This window comes from Odontesthes bonariensis, chromosome 20, assembly GCF_027942865.1.
Source record: "Odontesthes bonariensis isolate fOdoBon6 chromosome 20, fOdoBon6.hap1, whole genome shotgun sequence".
Taxonomy (NCBI): Eukaryota; Metazoa; Chordata; class Actinopteri; order Atheriniformes; family Atherinopsidae; genus Odontesthes; species Odontesthes bonariensis.
In genome coordinates, this window is record NC_134525.1 from 2,008,674 (window position 1) to 2,029,635 (window position 20,962).

The following is a 20,962-nucleotide window of genomic DNA, read 5'->3' on the forward strand; positions in this document are numbered from 1 at the left end:
TGTTGTTCACCGTTTTTAAATTAACAAAATGTGCAATAAACATATGTTTAAATAATAAATAAATAAATCATGACTTCATGACAGCCACGACACGGGCCCAGGAGATGGCGTGGGAGGCTGAGCAGCCAAGAACGTGGAGAATTCGGCAGGTTGGAGTTCATGGAAGGGACACAGAGGCCTGATGTGCATGCAGTTAAAAGGTAAAGAAGTGATTTACAGCAAAGCTGGATATATGAGGGTTAAAAACTACCCACACAGCTCTAAAACTGATGTGAGACGTCCATGTTTGCTTGTTTTCTCCACCAGATACAGTCGAGCTTCCAGATAAATTCAACACTTCCTCATCGACGTGACCGCCGCTTACAAGTGGAAAATTGGGGAATTGGCAATATGCAAAGGTTGCTGTGGAAAGCTTGGTGCCCTGCGGCTCAGATCAGCAGCTGCATGTGCAGCTGGTTATTGATGCAGCGGGCCGACCACAGTTCAGGGAAGTCGTGCTTCATGTTTAGCTTCCCAGTTTAATGTTCTTCTTCTTCTGAACTAAATGTAAAAAGTTAATGTGTGAACAAAGTTCAGCAGGCAGAGGCGCGTGTTTGAACTCAGAGTAACCGAATCTAAATTAACTTCTTCGCATTTGACTGGTTTTGGCTCGGTTCCAGCAGGACCACCAGACTGGAAAAAAGCCCTGATGTTCTGGGTGGGAAACCCCTCTAAAAACCAGCTAAAAACCCAGTCAGTTACTGTGTGTGTGTCTGTTACTGTGTGTGTCTGTTTTCGCAGCTTAGGACCACCTGATCCCCCCGATTCTCCTCGTTTAACTTGTTAAGCGGATCATACCAATTAGCTCAGTGACGTGTCCACACACACACACACACACACACACACACACACACACACACACACACTGAAAGGCCACAGCACAGCTGAGCTTCTGGTCGACTTTCACACAGACTGTTAATGTAAATCAGACTCACTTTGGTTTAATATTCAGTCATTATTTTCATTTTATTTATAAAACTGAGAGACTTTCTTCTTTATTAGCTATCAGTCGTATCAAACTTGTAATGACACTTCAAATCGTTTGTTGAATCTGACGTGGCGTGTTCGTACGAAAAAGTATGGCTGTGTTCGAAACCGCCTACTACTCCTACTACTCCTACTACTCCTACTAACTTTAACTTTTTTTAAGTTCCCGGATCCATACTAGATTCTCTGAAATGTTGGGTATGCATCATGAGGTTACTACTCATACTCAAACTACCCAAGATGCAACGTAACGTGACGTCGCCGATCGTCATTTCCTGTCAAAACGGCAGTTTCAAGCTAGCTACAACGAGGGTAGGTTCACTTCCTGTTTTCAAAACAAAAGCACCAATTGTATGGTAATGGCTTTCCCTATGATAAAAGGCAACGGGTATTTTATTTTGTAAAAATAACCGGAAGTGCGTTGCTCACTGCGGCTAGCTTTAGTAGCGCCGAATTCGTGGGAACAAAATTGTAAACAGCCGGTATTTTGTCAGGTTTTCAACACGTTGGGGATCTAAACGACTACTTTCTCACCTGAAAATGTTTCAAATGTTGCTAAAGTTTACAGAGTTTAGAGCTTAAGAGAAATCAGCTTCAGGCCGGCTGATTTCAGCTCGGGCAGGAGCGAAATGCATTGTGGGTAAACGCTCAACATACTGTCTGATCGAGTATTATGCAGTATGGAAGTATGTAGTATTGCAGTATGTAGCATGGAAGTATGGAGTAATGCAGTATGGAAGTATGGAGTATTGTAGTATGTAGTATAGAGTATGCAGTATGGAAGTATGTGGTATGCAGTATGGAAGTATGGAGTATGTAGTATGCAGTATGGAATATTGCAGTATGTAGTATGCAGTATGGAGTATTGCAGTATGGAAGTATGCAGTATGGAAGTATGGAGTATGTAGTATGTAGTATTGCAGTATGGAGTATTGCAGTATGGAGTATGCAGTATGGAGTATGCAGTATGGAAGTATGCAGTATGTAGTATGTAGTATTGCAGTATGGAGTATTGCAGTATGGAGTATGCAGTATGGAAGTATGGAGTATTGCAGTATGGAAGTATGCAGTATGGAAGTATGCAGTATGAAAGTATGGAGTATTGCAGTATGGAAGTATGTAGTATGTAGTATGCAGTATGGAATATTGCAGTATGTAGTATGCAGTATGTAGCATGGAAGTATGGAGTATGGAGTATGGAAGTATGGAAGTATGTAGTATGTAGTATGCAGTATGGAAGTATGGAGTATTGCAGTATGGAAGTATGTAGTATGTAGTATGCAGTATGTAGTATGCAGTATGGAATATTGCAGTATGTAGTATGCAGTATGTAGCATGGAAGTATGGAGTATTGCAGTATGGAAGTATGCAGTATGGAAGTATGCAGTATGTAGTATTGCAGTATGGAGTATTGCAGTATGGAAGTATGCAGTATGGAAGTATGCAGTATGTAGTATTGCAGTATGGAGTATTGCAGTATGGAAGTATGCAGTATGGAAGTATGCAGTATGTAGCATGGAAGTATGGAGTATTGCAGTATGGAAGTATGCAGTATGGAAGTATGCAGTATGTAGTATTGCAGTATGGAGTATTGCAGTATGGAAGTATGCAGTATGGAAGTATGTAGTATTGCAGTATGGAGTATTGCAGTATGGAAGTATGCAGTATGGAAGTATGGAGTATTGCAGTATGGAAGTATGCAGTATGGAAGTATGGAGTATTGCAGTATGGAAGTATGGAGTATTGCAGTATGGAGTATGCAGTATGGAAGTATGTAGTATGTAGTATGCAGTATGTAGTATGCAGTATGGAGTATGTAGTATGCAGTATGGAAGTATGCAGTATGTAGTATGTAGTATTGCAGTATGGAAGTATGCAGTATGTAGTATGTAGTATTGCAGTATTGCAGTATGGAGTATTGCAGTATGGAGTATGCAGTATGTAGTATGCAGTATGGAATATTGCAGTATGTAGTATGCAGTATGTAGCATGGAAGTATGGAGTATGGAGTATGGAAGTATGGAAGTATGTAGTATGTAGTATTGCAGTATGGAAGTATGCAGTATGTAGTATGTAGTATTGCAGTATGGAGTATTGCAGTATGTAGTATGCAGTATGTAGTATGCAGTATGGAATATTGCAGTATGTAGTATGCAGTATGTAGCATGGAAGTATGGAGTATGGAGTATGGAAGTATGGAAGTATGTAGTATGTAGTATGCAGTATGGAAGTATGGAGTATTGCAGTATGGAAGTATGTAGTTTGTAGTATGCAGTATGTAGTATGCAGTATGTAGCATGGAAGTATGCAGTATGGAAGTATGCAGTATGTAGTATTGCAGTATGGAGTATGCAGTATGGAAGTATGGAGTATTGCAGTATGGAAGTATGCAGTATGGAAGTATGAAGTATGGAGTATGCAGTATGGAAGTATGGAGTATGCAGTATGGAAGTATGGAGTATTGCAGTATGGAAGTATGCAGTATGCAGTATGGAGTATGCAGTATGGAAGTATGTAGTATGTAGTATGCAGTATGTAGTATGGAGTATGTAGTATGCAGTATGGAAGTATGCAGTATGTAGTATGTAGTATTGCAGTATGGAGTATGGAGTATGGAAGTATGCAGTATGTAGTATGTAGTATTGCAGTATGGAAGTATGCAGTATGTAGTATGTAGTATGCAATATGTAGTATGGAAGTATGTAGTATGCAGTATGTAGTATGCAGTATGTAGTATGGAGTATTGCAGTATGGAAGTATGCAGTATGTAGTATGTAGTATGTAGTATGGAGTATTGCAGTATGGAAGTATGTAGTATGCAGTATGGAAGTATGTAGTATGTAGTATGCAGTAGGCGGTTTCGAACACAGCCTAAGAGAAATTTAGAATAAAAATACGAAAATGTTCTTGCATGAGGCCCAAAGTCAACCTTTAGGTCTGGTGTTCTCCAGCAGATGTTTGTCAAACTGCTGGTTGGTGGGTGTGTGAGCAGCCCTGGAAAGCATTCAGAGCCAGTGAGCAGACGTGTGTGATGAGATAATAAGGTGAGAGGAAGTAAAGGAGCAGGAAGGGGAGTCGGCAGGTGTGCTGCAGCTGAGGCGCTGACTCAGCCAAACACATTCAGCCGCTCGTTTGTCATAAAACCAAACATCTGCTCAGCTGCTTCTGTCTGTGCAGAGCTGCACACGTGCACACACACATGCACGCACACACACATGCACTCTTTAAGGAGGAGGCACTCTGACAGGAGAAGCAGAACAAAGGTGTCGCACTGATTCTGGAGACAAAAACAAACTCGTGGAGAACAAACACGAAGGGTTGTTGTTTTTAAATGTCCATCACGTGGAGGCGTGGCGTTACACACGTGCACACACACGTGCACACACACACACAGAGTGATGTACCCAGGTGTGTGCGTGAGATAAGAGGTAATTCCCACCTCTGTCTTTATCTGCCGGTGAAAGCACAGATGCTCATCAAACACAAACACACACACACACACACACACACACACACACACACACACACACACACAACTGGCTGATAAAACGTGACATCATCATTGTGCATGTGTGTGTGTGTGTGTGTGTGTGTGTGAGCAGAGTTTAACTCTGTTTAAGTTTTCATCCAATCAGAATCAGTTATTTTGCGTTACTGTACACCTGCAAACAGGCCGGTCCCCCCTCTCACCCCAGTGCATTCTGGGTGTTACATCATGGGCCTCACTGTCACGGCAACCAGGTCTCACATCCTCCATGGTAACCGTCTCCGTGACGAAGGTTGGCCCGGAGAAGTTTTGTCTTCAGACTTTTTCCTCTGAGCATTCTGTTCTTCATCACATTCGTTTCATGATTCCTTCCTCCTTTATTCCTCCCTCCTTCTTTATTCCTTCTTTCTTCCTCCTTTATTCCTCCCCTCCTTCTTTATTCCTACCTCCTTTATTCCTCCCTCCATTTCTTCCTTCTTTATTCCTCCCCTCCTTCTTTATTCCTACCTCCTTTATTCCTCCCTCCATTTCTTCCTTCTTTATTCCTACCTCCTTTATTCCTCCCTCCATTTCTTCCTTCTTTATTCCTCCCCTCCTTCTTTATTCCTTCCCTCCTTTGTTCCTACCTCCTTTATTCCTCCCTTCATTTCTTCCTCCTTTATTCCTCCCCTCCTTTATTCCTCCCTTCATTTCTTCCTCCTTTATTCCTCCCCTCCTTCTTTATTCCTCCCTTCATTTCTTCCTCCTTTATTCCTCCCCTCCTTCTTTATTCCTCCCTTCATTTCTTCCTTCTTTATTCCTCCCCTCCTTCTTTATTCCTACCTCCTTTATTCCTCCCTCCATTTCTTCCTTCTTTATTCCTCCCTCCTTCTTTATTCCTCCCTCCATTTCTTCCTTCTTTATTCCTTCCCTCCTTTGTTCCTACCTCCTTTATTCCTCCCTTCATTTCTTCCTCCTTTATTCCTCCCCTCCTTCTTTATTCCTTCTTTATTCCTCCCCTCCTTCTTTATTCCTCCCTTCATTTCTTCCTCCTTTATTCCTCCCTTCATTTCTTCCTCCTTTATTCCTCCCCTCCTTCTTTATTCCTCCCTCCATTTCTTCCTTCTTTATTCCTCCCTCCTTCTTTATTCCTCCTTTATTCCTCCCTCCTTCTTTATTCCTTCTTTATTCCTCCCTCCTTCTTTATTCCTCCTTTATTCCTTCCCTCCTTCTTTATTCCTTCTTTATTCCTCCCTCCTTCTTTATTCCTCCTTTATTCCTCCCTCCTTCTTTATTCCTTCTTTATTCCTCCCCTCCTTCTTTATTCCTTCTTTATTCCTCCCTCCTTCTTTATTCCTTCCCTCCTTCTTTATTCCTTCTTTATTCCTCCCCTCCTTCTTTATTCCTCCTTTATTACTTCTTTATTCCTTCCCTCCTTCTTTATTCCTACCTCCTTTATTCCTCCCTCCATTTCTTCCTTCTTTATTCCTCCCCTCCTTCTTTATTCCTTCTTTATTCCTCCCCTCCTTCTTTATTCCTCCTTTATTCCTCCCTCCTTCTTTATTCCTTCTTTATTCCTCCCTTCCTTCTTTATTCCTCCCCTCCTTCTTTATTCCTCCTTTATTCCTCCCTCCTTTATTCCTCCTTTATTCCTCCCTCCTTTATTCCTTCTTTATTCCTTCCCTCCTTCTTTATTCCTACCTCCTTTATTCCTCCCTCCATTTCTTCCTTCTTTATTCCTCCCCTCCTTCTTTATTCCTTCTTTATTCCTCCCCTCCTTCTTTATTCCTTCTTTATTCCTCCCTCCTTCTTTATTCCTCCTTTATTCCTTCTTTATTCCTCCCTCCTTCTTTATTCCTTCTTTATTCCTCCCCTCCTTCTTTATTCCTTCTTTATTCCTCCCCTCCTTCTTTATTCCTCCCTTCACTTCTTCCTCCTTTATTCCTCCCATCCTTCTTTATTCCTCCCATCCTTCTTTATCCCTCCCCTCATTTCTTCCTTCTTTATTCCTCCCCTCATCCCTTCCTTCTTCTCTTTCTTTTGTCCCACACTCTTACTTCTTTTATTCTTTTCCTCCGTCATTCCCATCCATCCATCCTCTCGTCCCTTTCACCCACTCCTCCTTTCCTCAGTCCTGCCTTCCCAGTTGTCTCTCCTCTTTCCTTCATGCTCTGTCCATATTCCTTCCTTTTATCCTCTCCCTCCTTTTTCTTTCCCACCTTTCCTCCATCACTCCTTCCCATCTATCACTTTCTTTTCCAGGTTTAAGCTTTATTCCCTGACTTTCTTTCTTTCTTTCTCTCCTTTCTTCTCATTATCTTAACATCCCTAAAATCTTCTCTCATTTCATTTTTTTTGTTCCTCATATTTTTCCTCTTTTGATCCCTTCTTCTTCTCTTCTTTTTCTTTCATCCAAATATCATTCCATCCTTTTGGTTTCTATTCTTTCTTCTGTCTCTACCCATTTCTACCTTCATTCCATGTTTCTGTCTTTCCTTCTTTCTTTTTTAATCCCTTTTCTTTCTCATTCTCCTCCTTTCCTGCTCTTACTTTCTTTCAGTCTCCATCCCTTCATTCTCTCCTCATTCTCTTTCTTTTCCTCCTGTCGTTATCCTTCATCCTTCCTTTTAGTCCCCTTTTTTCTTTTCCTCATCCCTCCTTCATCAGTCCACGTATCCCTCTGTTCTCTCCTTTTACTTTCTTTCTTTTTTTCTTTCTTTCTTTCTTTCCATGGCTGACATCCTTCACTTCTTCCTTCTGTCATCTTTCATTTTATTCTCGTTATTCTTCCTTAAAGTTTCTCTTATTCAGTGTTTCCTTCTCTGTTTCACACTTTTCTTTTCTTTATCTTTCTTCCTCCCATCATTCTGTATTTTAATTACGTCTTTCATTTCTTTTTTCTCTCCATCTCTTCCTTGCTTCCATCTCTCTGCACTGAAAAAAGTGACTTTTTGGTGAAGTAAACTCTATTAGAGTAACTGTCGTCACTTCTATCTTGTATTTTTAAGATTCAGTAAGAACTAGAGCTTCTAAATTAAACATTTTATTAACGTAATACATGAATTATGGGGGAAGAGTAAGTTTTACTTAGGTTTCCTCATACAATTTAAATGTTTAATAGTTGTATGTACATAAACCTAGAAATACTACATAAACTTTACTCTGAAAGTGTATCGTTAAAATCTACTAAGTTACTTCATAACAGCAAATACTACAGATATATAACATTTACTTAAAATTTTGAGTAAAAAACAAGTAGACTTTACTTGTTTAAATAAATATATACAAAGTAAATCTTATGAGTTGTTTTTTCAGTGTACTTTCTCTCATCTCTCATACATCTTATTGACGTTCCTTCCTGTTTCCACATCGTTCTCCTCCTTTGTTTCTCTTCTTCCCTCCATCTCTTTGCTTCCCTTTCTTCTCTCTAACTTTTCTTCCTTCCTCCATTTTCCACCCTTTCTCTAATTCCTTCCTTTGTTTTCCTTATTTTCTTCCCTTATCCTACATCCCATCATTTCTTTAATCGCATTGTCATTTTAATTTAATCGACGCCTTATTTTATTTATTTGCTAAATATTTTAATTTATTTGCTAAATATTTTAATTTATTTGCTAAATATTTTAATTTATTTTTTTAATTTATTTTATTATTTATTTTTTGTCACCCCTTCTGTGTTTTATTCTCTTTATGATTCCATTTTCTTGCTCTTCTTTTAATGGACCGCTCTTCGCCCTTCTAATTGCCCTTCGGGGATAAATAAAGTTTTTTCTGATTCTGATTCTTTCTTCCCTGCTTCTCCGTATATTCTAACGTCCTTCCATTCCACTTCCACCCCTTCGCTCTTTCTGTTACAGGATGTGACATTTGACATCGGGCAACAAAAACCCAAACACACACACACACACACCCACACACAGGTGAAAGCATTCATGCACAAATGCCTCCACACACACACACCAGCTGAGGTGAGCACAATGAGGCCATTTCTAAAGGGATAAATCAGATGAATTGGAAAGGTTCGGTCATGGTGACACACGCACACCCGCATGTTGTTGTGTATTCCCTGCGTTGGGTCAGCATATCCCTCTGCAGGGGCAGATACACTTCCTGTTGCAGAAGAATGAGACGCTGTTGTGTGTGTGAGGAGGCTGTCTGGCATATCAAGCTCGTTATTAAATATCCATGAGACCATTAAGCTAAATAGATGAGTGGGACTCCATTATTGCTGCACACACACACACACATCATGATCCACTGGCTGGTGAAGATGAGAACACACTTCAGTGTGTATTAATAACAACAGAGACGAAGAAGAGGAGGCAGTGAAAGAGATGAAGGACAAAAAGGGGGGAGTAAAAAAGAAGAGGTGCATTCCAGCCCTTCTCTCTGCTGCTGTTGCTCAGTAATTATCTCGTTTTCTTTCTCCCGAAGCTCCAGTTTTAGGAATAATGTTCTAATCATGTTAGATTTGGTTTTGTGTTTATGTTTGTGGTGTTTTATGCGCCCATTATGCGCCTGGTTGTGGTTACAGTAGTTACAGACTTTCATCTCACACAGAGTAGATTATAAAAGCTGATGGTTTACGTCTGTGATCTGTTCAGAGAATATAAAGCCAGCAGAGCTCTTAGATCCAAGGACTCAGGTCAGCTGGTCCAGTCCAGAGTCCAGACTAAAAATGGAGAAGCAGCATTTAGCTGTTATACTGCAAACAAGTGGAACAAACTGCCAGTGGAGATTAAACTTTCACCAAATGGAGACATTTTTAAATCCAGGTTAAAAACATTTCTGTTCTCATGTGTCTATGCATGAAATCTGCACGATATCTTTGAACTTATCTGGACTGTTGCTGATTTTTAATTAATTTGTTTCTTTTTATATTCTTTAATGTATTTTTAATGCTTCTTCCACTCCCTGCTGCAATGCTTTTATTTTATGTAAAGCACTTTGAATTGTTTTGTACATGAAATGTGCTATACACTGGAAAAAATGCCCCTCCAAAAATAAGTTAAAAAAACAACAAATAAAAGACGTTTTTGCTTGAAATAATCAAATAAATCTGCCAATGGAACCAGTGAAAATCGGCTTGTCAAGATTTCTTGAAATAAGATGTGATATTTAGGACTTTTGAGATAAAAGTGATCTTGAAATTAGCTTAAAAACCTCTTCAAATGTAAAAAAAAAAAGCTTGTTTCATATGATATGTGACTCAAAACAAGATGTTTTCAAGACTTTTTCATTTAACAAGATATTCCAGATGTATTGTCTTCAAACAAGTCCCTATATCTGGCTGAAATAGTACTTGTTAAGCAGTTGTGTCTTATATTAAGTGTAATGATATATTTTCACTAGAAATGAGACAAATATACTCTGTAAGACTTGGATTTTTTCCAGTGTACAAATAAATTTGATTTGATTTGACATCCCTCCACCCCAGGGCTCAGGTGAGCTAGCTGCATGTTGCTAATGCTAGCTTATGATACAGCCTTAAAGCGGAACTCCGGGGCATTTGAAGCGTGTTTCCATTGCTAGAGGTTGTCAAATACTGCTAGTAGGACACAGAGAGGTCCAGATCTGTGCTCTCTGTGTGAAGATCGCTCTGTCCGCACAGCGTGTCATGCGAGGCTAATACGTGGTGGCTAAGGGGCAAGCGCTAACCCTTCCACGTAAAACAACAACTTGCACACTGCAGAAACGTCACACCACTTTATAACCCATCCGACAATAAAGTCACAAGCCTTACCATCAAAACCATATGCATGGTTCTCACATTACTGGCATGGGGACGTTACAAAACAACTTTATAAACAGCATGTAACTCACCGGCTGGTTGTAGGCTCGCGCATGTGAAAGCCCAAAAGAGTCGATGGAGAATAATCCCATATACAAAACAATTATCTTCTCTAGAAAAACTGCGTTCAAGTATTTAAAACATTACAACAATACATGCCCAGTAATATTCTTGTAATGTTTTAAATGCTTGAACGCAGTTTTTCTAGAGAATATAATTGTTTTGTATATGGGATTATCGTCCATCGACTCTTCTGGGCTTTCACATGCGCGAGCCTACAGCCAGCCGGTGAGTGACATGCTGTTTATAAAGTTGTTTTGTAACGTCCCCATGCCAGTAATGTGAGAACCATGCATATGGTTTTGATGGTAAGGCTTGTGACTTTATTGTCGGATGGGTTATAAAGTGGTGTGACGTTTCTGCTGTGTGCAAGTTGTTGTTTTACGTGGAAGGGTTAGCGCTTGCCCCTTAGCCACCACGTATTAGCCTCGCATGACACGCTGTGCGGACAGAGCGATCTCCACACAGGGAGCGCAGATACGCACCTCTCTGTGTCCTACTGGCAGTATTTGACAACCTCTAGCAATGGAAACACGCTTCAAATGCCCCGGAGTTCCCCTTTAAAGCCTGTATTCAGGCCGATCTACTGGAGGAAATGCAGCATTCGCTGTATTTGCATTAGTGCACGACATGGAAATAACTCAACGAGGGATTCAGCGTGTTTTTAAACTAAATCCATCTACATCCTATACGTTGCACCTTTAAGGAGCGCGATGCTAATCAGCCCCAGAATTAAACGGTCCCTCCGCATCTCCATTAAGCTCTTTCATGTTTTTTAATCATGTTGCCTGCTCCACATTCTTGTGTTCTTTTAAAGTTTCCCAGTTTTTCTTCTTTCATGTTTTTGTTTACACCCCTTTCTCCCTTCCTCATCCCCGCTGTCCCTCCTCCTCATCGAGCTCCTGATGAACGCCTGAGGAAACAGGAGAGAGCGACCCCACGCTCTGAATATCCTTCTCCCAGACGCATCAGATAAGATGGAGTCTCTCTTCTCCAGTTCCTGCCACCTGACTGATCTGAATCGCTCTGGTCAGAACACACTCGGTGATGGATTGACTGATGCGTTTAGAGGTGTAGACATGATGCATTCATGCTGCGGGGGAAAGGCGGGTAAAAGGAGACGCTGCGTCTGAGGGGGTTACAGCGTAAGAGGAGACGACAGATAGAAATCAGAAGAAAGGAAATCTTTCAGCTGGGCGGCCCCTGCACAGCTGAGTGTCTGAGGCAGATTACAGCTGTTCTGCACGAGGAAAACACCCCGAGCTGCTCCAGCCTGCAGAGGCAGAAGCTCCACGTCCCAAACACAGAGAGGAACATGCTGTTTGGAATAACTCACAGCAACTATTCGCAGCCGCTAAAGTGAGACGCTTCCTGTGTGCAAACACAAACTTTGATCCAATTGATCCAATAAATTAGCTTCTCACATTTTGAATTTCAGCCGAGCACTCAGAGAAGCATTTCAGGGGAACTTCAAGGTAACACAAGAAGACACTTTGGCAAATTTATTTCCTGTTTGGCCATAAAAACAAAACTGAACCCTGCTCATGCATTTCCTGTCAGGCTTAGTAATAAACTGCAGAATCTCAGCCCCACGGACGCTCCAGGTCAGTTTCAGGCCTGAAGCGCATAGCTCTAAGGTTCACAAACTGCTCTTTGCTTTCAGGCGCTGAAGAGCAGAAAGCCACCAAGAAAATACTGATTCATCCAATAAATGTCAAAATCTGAGTTGATAAAAACATGGTCTGTGTTTGCGTTACATTCCTTTACTCTTCCTTTACCCAGATGTTTCCAGCAACAGTTTTACACCCAGATGTTTTATACCCAAATGTTTCCAGCAACAGTTTTACACCCAGATGTTTTATACCCAAATGTTTCCAGCAACAGTTTTACACCCAGATGTTTTATACCCAAATGTTTCCAGCAACAGTTTTACACCCAGATGTTTCTTGCAGCAGTTTTACACGCAGCACATGAAACTATATTTGATAACAGGAGGGTTCAAACAGCTTCGGACAAACTCGAGGACTAACTTCCCAAGCTCGTTCTTCTAGTTCTCCAAAAACACACGTGTTCCAACCAGGCTCGTCTGGAACAACACCAGCGCGCCACAACGCGGCTGCACGCGTGTTCAGGCTGTTTGGAGTTTATCTGCAGCTCAGGATGTCGCCCTCTGGGCTGCTGGTTCATGCCAATATGTCGAGGTGTGCTTTGAGAAAGACGCTAAACCCCAAATTACTTTAGATAAAAACTTCTGCTAAATGAAGGTGAAGTCGTCTCTAAATCTTCTTGTAAATGTCTCAGATTTGTAGGGATGTTCTGATGCTTTTGGTGTCGGGGTCACAGCCCGAAATAGTCCTGGCGTGACTTTGTCAGCATGAAAATACCGTGTTTTAGAAATGAGAGCGGACCAAAAGCCACGAGTAATGTCGGCTATTCGAGCATTTTGTGAATCAAAAGTGACAGAACTTAATTCAGTACCAACAATTGGATTTAACGTCAGAAGTTCCAACATTTGGAGGAATGTATTCAGTGAATTTGGGCCACGGTTGCTGAAGGAAACTATAAAAAGAAGAAATATATGTCTGATATGGGCGCTGATGGCTTTACTTCAGACCTTTGGAGTTCTGATGTTTCACCGTCAGCTTCCCTGCACATGCTGTTTAGTTTCCACTTGTTCCACTTTCCAGATCTTAAATCTCAACGTTTGGGACAGAAAAGTCCTTTTCTGTACAAATCTGTGACATCATGCATCAATCAGACTGTCTCAGATGTATTTCTCTCACATTACTGTCGTCCAATCCAATTCCACCATCAACATAAATGAATCTGATCCTTTGTGGTCCTATAAACTAAAATCTCTTTCTTCAGCCTAAACAATCTGTGCAGCTGACATCAGGTCTCAGTGCCGAATCCCTCAGGCGACTGTCCCTTTAACTCATGACGACTCAGTTCTATACGAATTAAATCAATCGTTTCAGCTCTGAAGTGAAAGAATGAAAGCTAAATGTACGTCAAAGCAACAAAGTGTGGAAAAGAAAGACCGACAGAGAGGAGGAGGAAAAGCTGTCGGCTGAGCTCCACATGTGGAGTCAGATAGAAATGTCAGAAGGTCAAACGGGAGGGAGGGAAAGAGAAGAAGAAGAGCGGAGGTCAGAAGGTCAACATTTCCTCCCCAAAGAGATGGCTGTGTTCCAAACCGCATACTTCTCCTACTTCTCCCACTTCTCCCACTACTCATACTAACTGTTTGAGTTAGTATGCGGGTTTGAGTAAGCGAGAAGTTCCCGGATGCATACTAGATTCTCTGAAGTGTTGGGTATGCATCATGAGGTTACTACTCATACTCAAACTACCCAAGATGCAATGGAACGTGACGTCGCCGAGTGTCATTTCCTGTCAAAACGGCAGTTTCAAGCTAGCTACAACGAGGGTAGGTTCACTTTCTGTTTTCAAAACAAAAGCACCAATTGTATGGTAATGGCTTTCCCTATGATAAAAGGCAACGGGTATTTTATTTTGTGAAAATAACCGGAAGTGCGTTAGCTCACTGCGGCTAGCTTTAGTAGCGCCGAATTCGTGGGAACAAAATTGTAAACAGCCGGTATTTTGTCAGGTTTTCAACACGTTGGGGATCTAAACGACTACTTTCTCACCTGAAAATGTTTCAAATGTTGCTAAAGTTTACAGAGTTTAGAGCTTAAGAGAAATCAGCTTCAGGCCGGCTGATTTCGGCTCGGGCAGGAGCGAAATGCATTGTGGGTAAACACTCTGCATACTGTCAGATCGATGAGTATGCAGTATGGATGTATGTAGTATGTAGTATGGATATATGTAGCATGTAGCATGTAGTATGGAAATATGTAGTATGTAGCATGTAGTATGTAAGTATGTAGTATGGATATATGTAGCATGTAGCATGTAGTATGGAAATATGTAGTATGTAGCATGTAGTATGTAAGTATGTAGTATGTAGTATGTAGCATGTAGTATGTAAGTATGTAGTATGTAGCATGTAGCATGTAGTATGTAAGTATGTAGTATGGATATATGTAGCATGTAGCATGTAGTATGGAAATATGTAGTATGTAGCATGTAGTATGTAGCATGTAGTATGTAAGTATGTAGTATGTAGCATGTAGTATGTAAGTATGTAGTATGTAGCATGTAAGTATGTAGTATGTAGCATGTAGCATGTAGTATGTAAGTATGTAGTATGTAGCATGTAGTATGTAAGTATGTAGCATGTAGTATGTAGCATGTAGTATGTAGCATGTAAGTATGTAGTATGTAGTATGTAAGTATGTAGTATGTAGCATGTAGTATGTAGTATGTAGCATGTAGTATGTAGTATGGAAATATGTAGTATGTAGTATGTAGCATGTAGTATGTAGCATGTAAGTATGTAAGTATGTAAGTATGTAGTATGTAGCATGTAGTATGAAGTATGTAAGTATGTAGTATATAGCATGTAGTATGTAGTATGTAGCATGTAGTATGTAGTATGTAGCATGTAGTATGTAGCATGTAGTATGTAAGTATGTAGTATGTAGCATGTAGTATGTAAGTATGTAGCATGTAGGATGCATGTAGCATGTAGTATGTATCATGTAGTATGTAGCATGTAGTATGGAAATATGTAGTATGCAGTATGTAGTATGTCGCATGTAGTATGTAAGTATGTAGCATGTAGGATGCATGTAGCATGTAGTATGTATCATGTAGTATGTAGCATGTAGTATGGAAATATGTAGTATGCAGTATGTAGTGTGTAGCATGTAGTATGTAAGTGTGTAGTATGGATATATGTAGCATGTAGCATGTAGTATGTAGCATGTAGTATGTAGCATATAGCATGTAGTATGGAAATATGTAGTATGTAGCATGTAGTATGTAAGTATGTAGTATGTCGTATGTAGCATGCAGTATGTAGCATGTAGGTATGTAGCATGTAGTATGTAAGTATGTAGTATGTATCATGTAGTATGTAAGTATGTAGTATGTAAGTATGTAGCATGTAGTATGTAGTATGTAAGTATGTAGTATGTAGCATGTAGTATGTAGCATGTAGTATGTAGTATGGAAATATGTAGTATGTAGCATGTAGTATGAAGTATGTAAGTATGTAGTATGTAGCATGTAGTATGTAGCATGTAGCATGTAGTATGTAAGTATGTAGCATGTAGTATGTAAGTATGTAGCATGTACCATGTAGTATGTAGTATGTAGCATGTAGTATGGAAATATGTAGTATGTAGCATGTAGTATGAAGTATGTAAGTATGTAGTATGTAGCATGTAGTATGTAGCATGTAGCATGTAGTATGTAAGTATGTAGCATGTAGTATGTAAGTATGTAGCATGTAGTATGTAGTATGTAGCATGTAGTATGGAAATATGTAGTATGTAGCATGTAGTATGAAGTATGTAAGTATGTAGTATGTAGCATGTAGTATGTAGCATGTAGCATGTAGCATGTAGTATGTAGTATGTAGCATGTAGTATGTAAGTATGTAGTATGTAGTATGCATGTAGCATGTAGTATGGAAATATGTAGTATGCAGTATGTAGTGTGTAGCATGTAGTATGTAAGTATGTAGTATTTAGTATGTAGTATGTAGTATGCGGTTTCGAACACAGCCGATGAATAAAACAGGCTGTTCTTCTTCTTGTGCTCCTCTGACCTCAGCATCCTCCCACAGAGCACCCAGCAGATAAACATCCTGAGAAATCCAACATCCACAGAGGTACAAACAGGCCGACCAAACCCAGAGGAGACATTCTGCTCCTGATCCAACCCAAAGTGAAACGAGCAAAGACCCGGAGTGGAGAACCTGAGCAATAAATGACCGAGCAGGAGGTAACGGTAACTCACCACCAGGTTTCCAATCACCATGACCAGCATGAAGACCAGGAGGCAGAGCGGCTGCCCGGCCACCTCCATGCAGTCCCACATGGTCTCTATCCACTCGCCGCACAGCACCCTGAAGACGATGAGGAAGGAGTGGAAGAAGTCCTTCATGTGCCAGCGAGGAAGAGTGCAGTCCTTGGAGATCTTACAGACGCAGTCCTGAAGAAATCAGGGAAGGAAGCGGGTGAGCAAACACGGACACGGCGACAGCCGGCAGGCGTGTGCACGGCGTCCTCACCTGGTAGTTCTTCCCAAACAGCTGCATGCCCACCACAGCAAAGATGAAGACGATGATGGCGAGGACCAGCGTCAGGTTGCCCAGGGCGCCCATGGAGTTCCCAATGATCTTGATCAGGGTGTTGAGAGTCGGCCATGAGCGAGCCAGCTTGAATACGCGAAGCTGCGATGAAAACGGAGAGAAAAGAGGACTGTGGGTTAGAAATAAGGATAAATCTCAACCTCAGATGCGAACAGACGCCATCAGACGCCATCAGACACCATCAGACACCAACAGAAACCATCAGACGCCATCAGACGCCATCAGACACCAACAGAAACCATCAGACGCCATCAGACACCATCAGACACCATCAGACGCCATCAGACGCCATCAGACACCATCAGACACCAACAGAAACCATCAGACGCCATCAGACGCAATCAGACACCATCAGAAACCATCAGACGCCATCAGACACCAACAGAAACCATCAGACGCCATCAGACGCCATCAGACACCAACAGAAACCATCAGACGCCATCAGACACCAAAAGAAACCATCAGACGCCATCAGACACCATCAGACACCATCAGACGCCATCAGACGCCATAAGAAACCATCAGACGCCATCAGACACCATCAGACACCATCAGACGCCATCAGACGCCATCAGAAACCATCAGAAACCATCAGACGCCACCAGACGCCATCAGACACCAACAGAAACCATCAAACGCCATCAGACACCAACAGAAACCATCAGACGCCACCAGACGCCATCAGACACCAACAGAAACCATCAGACGCCATCAGACGCCATCAGACATCAACAGAAACCATCAGACGCCATCAGACACCATCAGACACCATCAGACGCCATCAGACGCCATCAGACGCCATCAGAAACCATCAGACGCCATCAGACGCCATCAGAAACCATCAGAAACCATGAGACGCCATCAGAAACCATCAGACGCCATCAGACGCCAACAGAAACCATCAGACGCCAACAGACGCCATCAGAAACCATCAGACGCCATCAGACGCCATCAGACGCCATCAGAAACCATCAGACACCAACAGAAACCATGAGACGCTATCAGAAACCATCAGACGCCATCAGACGCCAACAGAAACCATCAGACGCCATCAGACGCCATCAGAAACCATCAGACGCCAACAGACGCCATCAGGAGCCATCAGACGCCATCAGAAACCATCAGACACCATCAGACGCTATCAGACACCAACAGAAACCATCAGGAGCCATCAGACGCCATCAGAAACCATCAGACGCCATCAGACGCCATCAGACACCATCAGACACCAACAGAAACCATCAGACGCCATCAGACGCCATCAGACGCCATCAGAAACCATCAGACGCCATCAGAAACCATCAGACGTCAACAGAAACCATCAGAAACCATCAGACGCCATCAGAAACCATCAGAAACCATCAGACGCCATCAGACGCCATCAGAAACCATCAGACGTCAACAGAAACCATCAGACGCCATCAGAAACCATCAGACGCCATCAGAAACCATCAGAAACCATCAGACGCCATCAGACGCCATCAGAAACCATCAGACGTCAACAGAAACCATCAGAAACCATCAGACGCCATCAGAAACCATCAGAAACCATCAGACGCCATCAGACGCCATCAGACGCCATCAGACGCCATCAGACGCCATCAGAAACCATCAGACGTCAACAGAAACCATCAGACGCCATCAGAAACCATCAGACGCCATCAGAAACCATCAGAAACCATCAGACGCCATCAGACGCCATCAGAAACCATCAGACGTCAACAGAAACCATCAGAAACCATCAGACGCCATCAGACGCCATCAGAAACCATCAGAAACCATCAGACGCCATCAGACGCCATCAGAAACCATCAGACGTCAACAGAAACCATCAGACGCCATCAGAAACCATCAGACGCCATCAGAAACCATCAGAAACCATCAGACGCCATCAGACGCCATCAGAAACCATCAGACGTCAACAGAAACCATCAGAAACCATCAGACGCCATCAGAAACCATCAGAAACCATCAGACGCCATCAGACGCCATCAGACGCCATCAGAAACCATCAGACGTCAACAGAAACCATCAGACGCCATCAGAAACCATCAGACGCCATCAGAAACCATCAGAAACCATCAGACGCCATCAGACGCCATCAGAAACCATCAGACGTCAACAGAAACCATCAGAAACCATCAGACGCCATCAGACGCCATCAGAAACCATCAGACGTCAACAGAAACCATCAGAAACCATCAGAAACCATCAGAAACCATCAGACGCCATCAGACGCCATCAGAAACAACAGAAATGTCAAACAGGGAGGTGCGGTTTCACACCAGAACTAAAGTCCCTGTAAAACCTGTCATAAGCTCATAGTTGGAGGGTTCACAAACTTCTCTGGTGTTGCTGTAAAAACAAAACGTTTGGTCCACTTTATTCAGATTTTACAGGATTAACTCAGAACTAAGAAGAACTAAGACTTCCAAACATTCAACTTCCCTCGGCTGCCGACAGCCGCGCCTGTTACGGTGTTTGCTGCTCGGTCTGCACAGCAGGCAGTGATACGAAGGGAGAGAAAATAGGGCCAAGCGATTGTGAGGTCTGACTTTTTCCTGGAGAACCATTTTGTGATGCAAATGTATTACTCTGTTGAACATATTGTTTTTTAAGCCCCAGCCAACTAGCTGGACTACCTTCATCAACACCAAAACGAGGCTGGAACTCGGCTCACAGGACGCAGCAGGGGGTAAGAAGATGTTCAGAAATGATGTTGCTGATATGGGATGTTACACAGCTTCATGTCAAAAGAGGCGAACTGTCCCTTTAACTCTTTGCTAAAGTAAAGTCCAGCAGTGAGTTATCCAAGTCTGACTCGACTCCTGAAGCATCAGGATACGTTGAGGACAAAGGTTCAAAGGTTTAGAAAGTAGTTTTTAGGTCCTGGATAGGTCCTGGGTGTTATTCAGGAGGTGAGCGTGGCCCCAGGGAACACATTAATCCACAGAAACATGACACTGACTGTAAGTTGCTTTGGTTTGGCGACAGCTTCTCTGTATTAAAACGTGTTAAAGCCACAGAAAGGAGGCTGAAGCCCACAGAGCGAAGGAAAGAATGAGTGTGTTTCTCAGCGTGTGTTTGCCTCTGGTGGAGGCCGCCGACGTCCAGAGTGACACTTGGAGAGATCGGCAGGGACAGATGAAGCCGGGCTGCCAGGATGTGTGTGTGTTTTCTGGGTCTGATGGCGGCGGCGGCGGCGGCGGCGGCCGCCTCCGCTCTCGCCTGCTTCCCCTCGCTGCTGCGTAGTTGGCCGCAGCTGAACTTTAAGGCCGAGTGACATCGCTTCATCATCGGCCATGTGACACATCCTGACGAACGCTGCTGCCTCATTGGTGCTTCGGCTGTCTGTCAACGAGCTTCTTTTGTACTGTTTCCTATTATTCCGTCCGTCTTCCGTCCGATTCTTTGCAAAAGGTGCTCGAAAACTCTTGAAATTTTGCGAGCACCACCTGCCAGTCGACGACATGAAAGAATCTAAACTTTGTATTTTTGGGAGTCGCTCATTGACTCTGTAGCGCCCCCTACGATGCTTAAAAATGGTCCTGCATTGGGGTTAGTTTCATGTGGGACGACAAAATTCGGTACACTCATTCACCATGCCCAGACGCACAAAAAAGTCTCATGTCGCCATGGTCCCACGTCCACAGGAAGTCGGCCATTTTGGATGGAAGGTGAGTTTTCGTGCCATTTTTGCCCAATTCCACGCCTTGCATATGAACTTGTCCTACAGATTTAATGCTACAAGCTTCAAACTTGGCCAGATTACTCTTAAGACATGGGGGGAAAAATAATTGGACAACTTTTTCAAAGCTCAAAGGGCGTGGCCGTGGCAACGACTCAAATTTATGACTCGCCATAAAAAATGAAGTCGCTTATAACTTCCACATATATTATCCAATCTGTCCCAAACTTCATACGGTGAATGCTGGACCCAGCCTGAACGCGTACATATAAAATAGTGACATCCAGCTACAGCGCCACCTACTGGTGGTAGGAAACGTCTTGTTTTTTTCCACACCTCGCAATTGATCAAACCCCTCCTACATATTTAATGCTACAAGCTCCAAACAGCTGAAGGCTCTGCTTCCAAACTTGGCCAGGTTACTCTTAAGACATGGGGAGATAAAATCATGGAGAAACTTTTCCAAACTCTGAATGGTGTGGGCGTGGCCAGGCGGTGAAAATCGTGTGATGGCGTTTGTGGTTTGAGAGCGTTATCATCATCGCAAAGTCATGAAACTTGGCACACACGTCCACCCTGACGACTTCGTACGTATGTAAAGGGTATCGTGTGTGGGCAGAGCTGCGCGACTACGGCGTCCAGCGCATGCCCCAACGTACGCACATCTCGGTCCCGCCTACAGCAGCTCGCAGCTTTAATTTATCT

At 42.5% G+C, this 20,962-nt stretch overlaps 1 protein-coding gene across 5 annotated transcripts in view; it reads right to left on the reverse strand.

Annotated features, from left to right (window-relative positions):
• Positions 1-20,962, reverse strand: part of LOC142370092 (sodium channel protein type 3 subunit alpha-like) — a 316,646-nt gene that overhangs the window by 84,955 nt on the left and 210,729 nt on the right. For all 5 annotated transcript variants that reach the window (XM_075452519.1, XM_075452518.1, XM_075452520.1 and 2 more), the window contains exons 18-19: positions 16,489-16,650; positions 16,215-16,409 (exon numbers count right to left, since the gene is read on the reverse strand). In XM_075452519.1, coding sequence (XP_075308634.1) covers positions 16,215-16,409; positions 16,489-16,650 — 357 coding nt within the window. The remainder of the gene's footprint in view (positions 1-16,214; positions 16,410-16,488; positions 16,651-20,962) is intronic.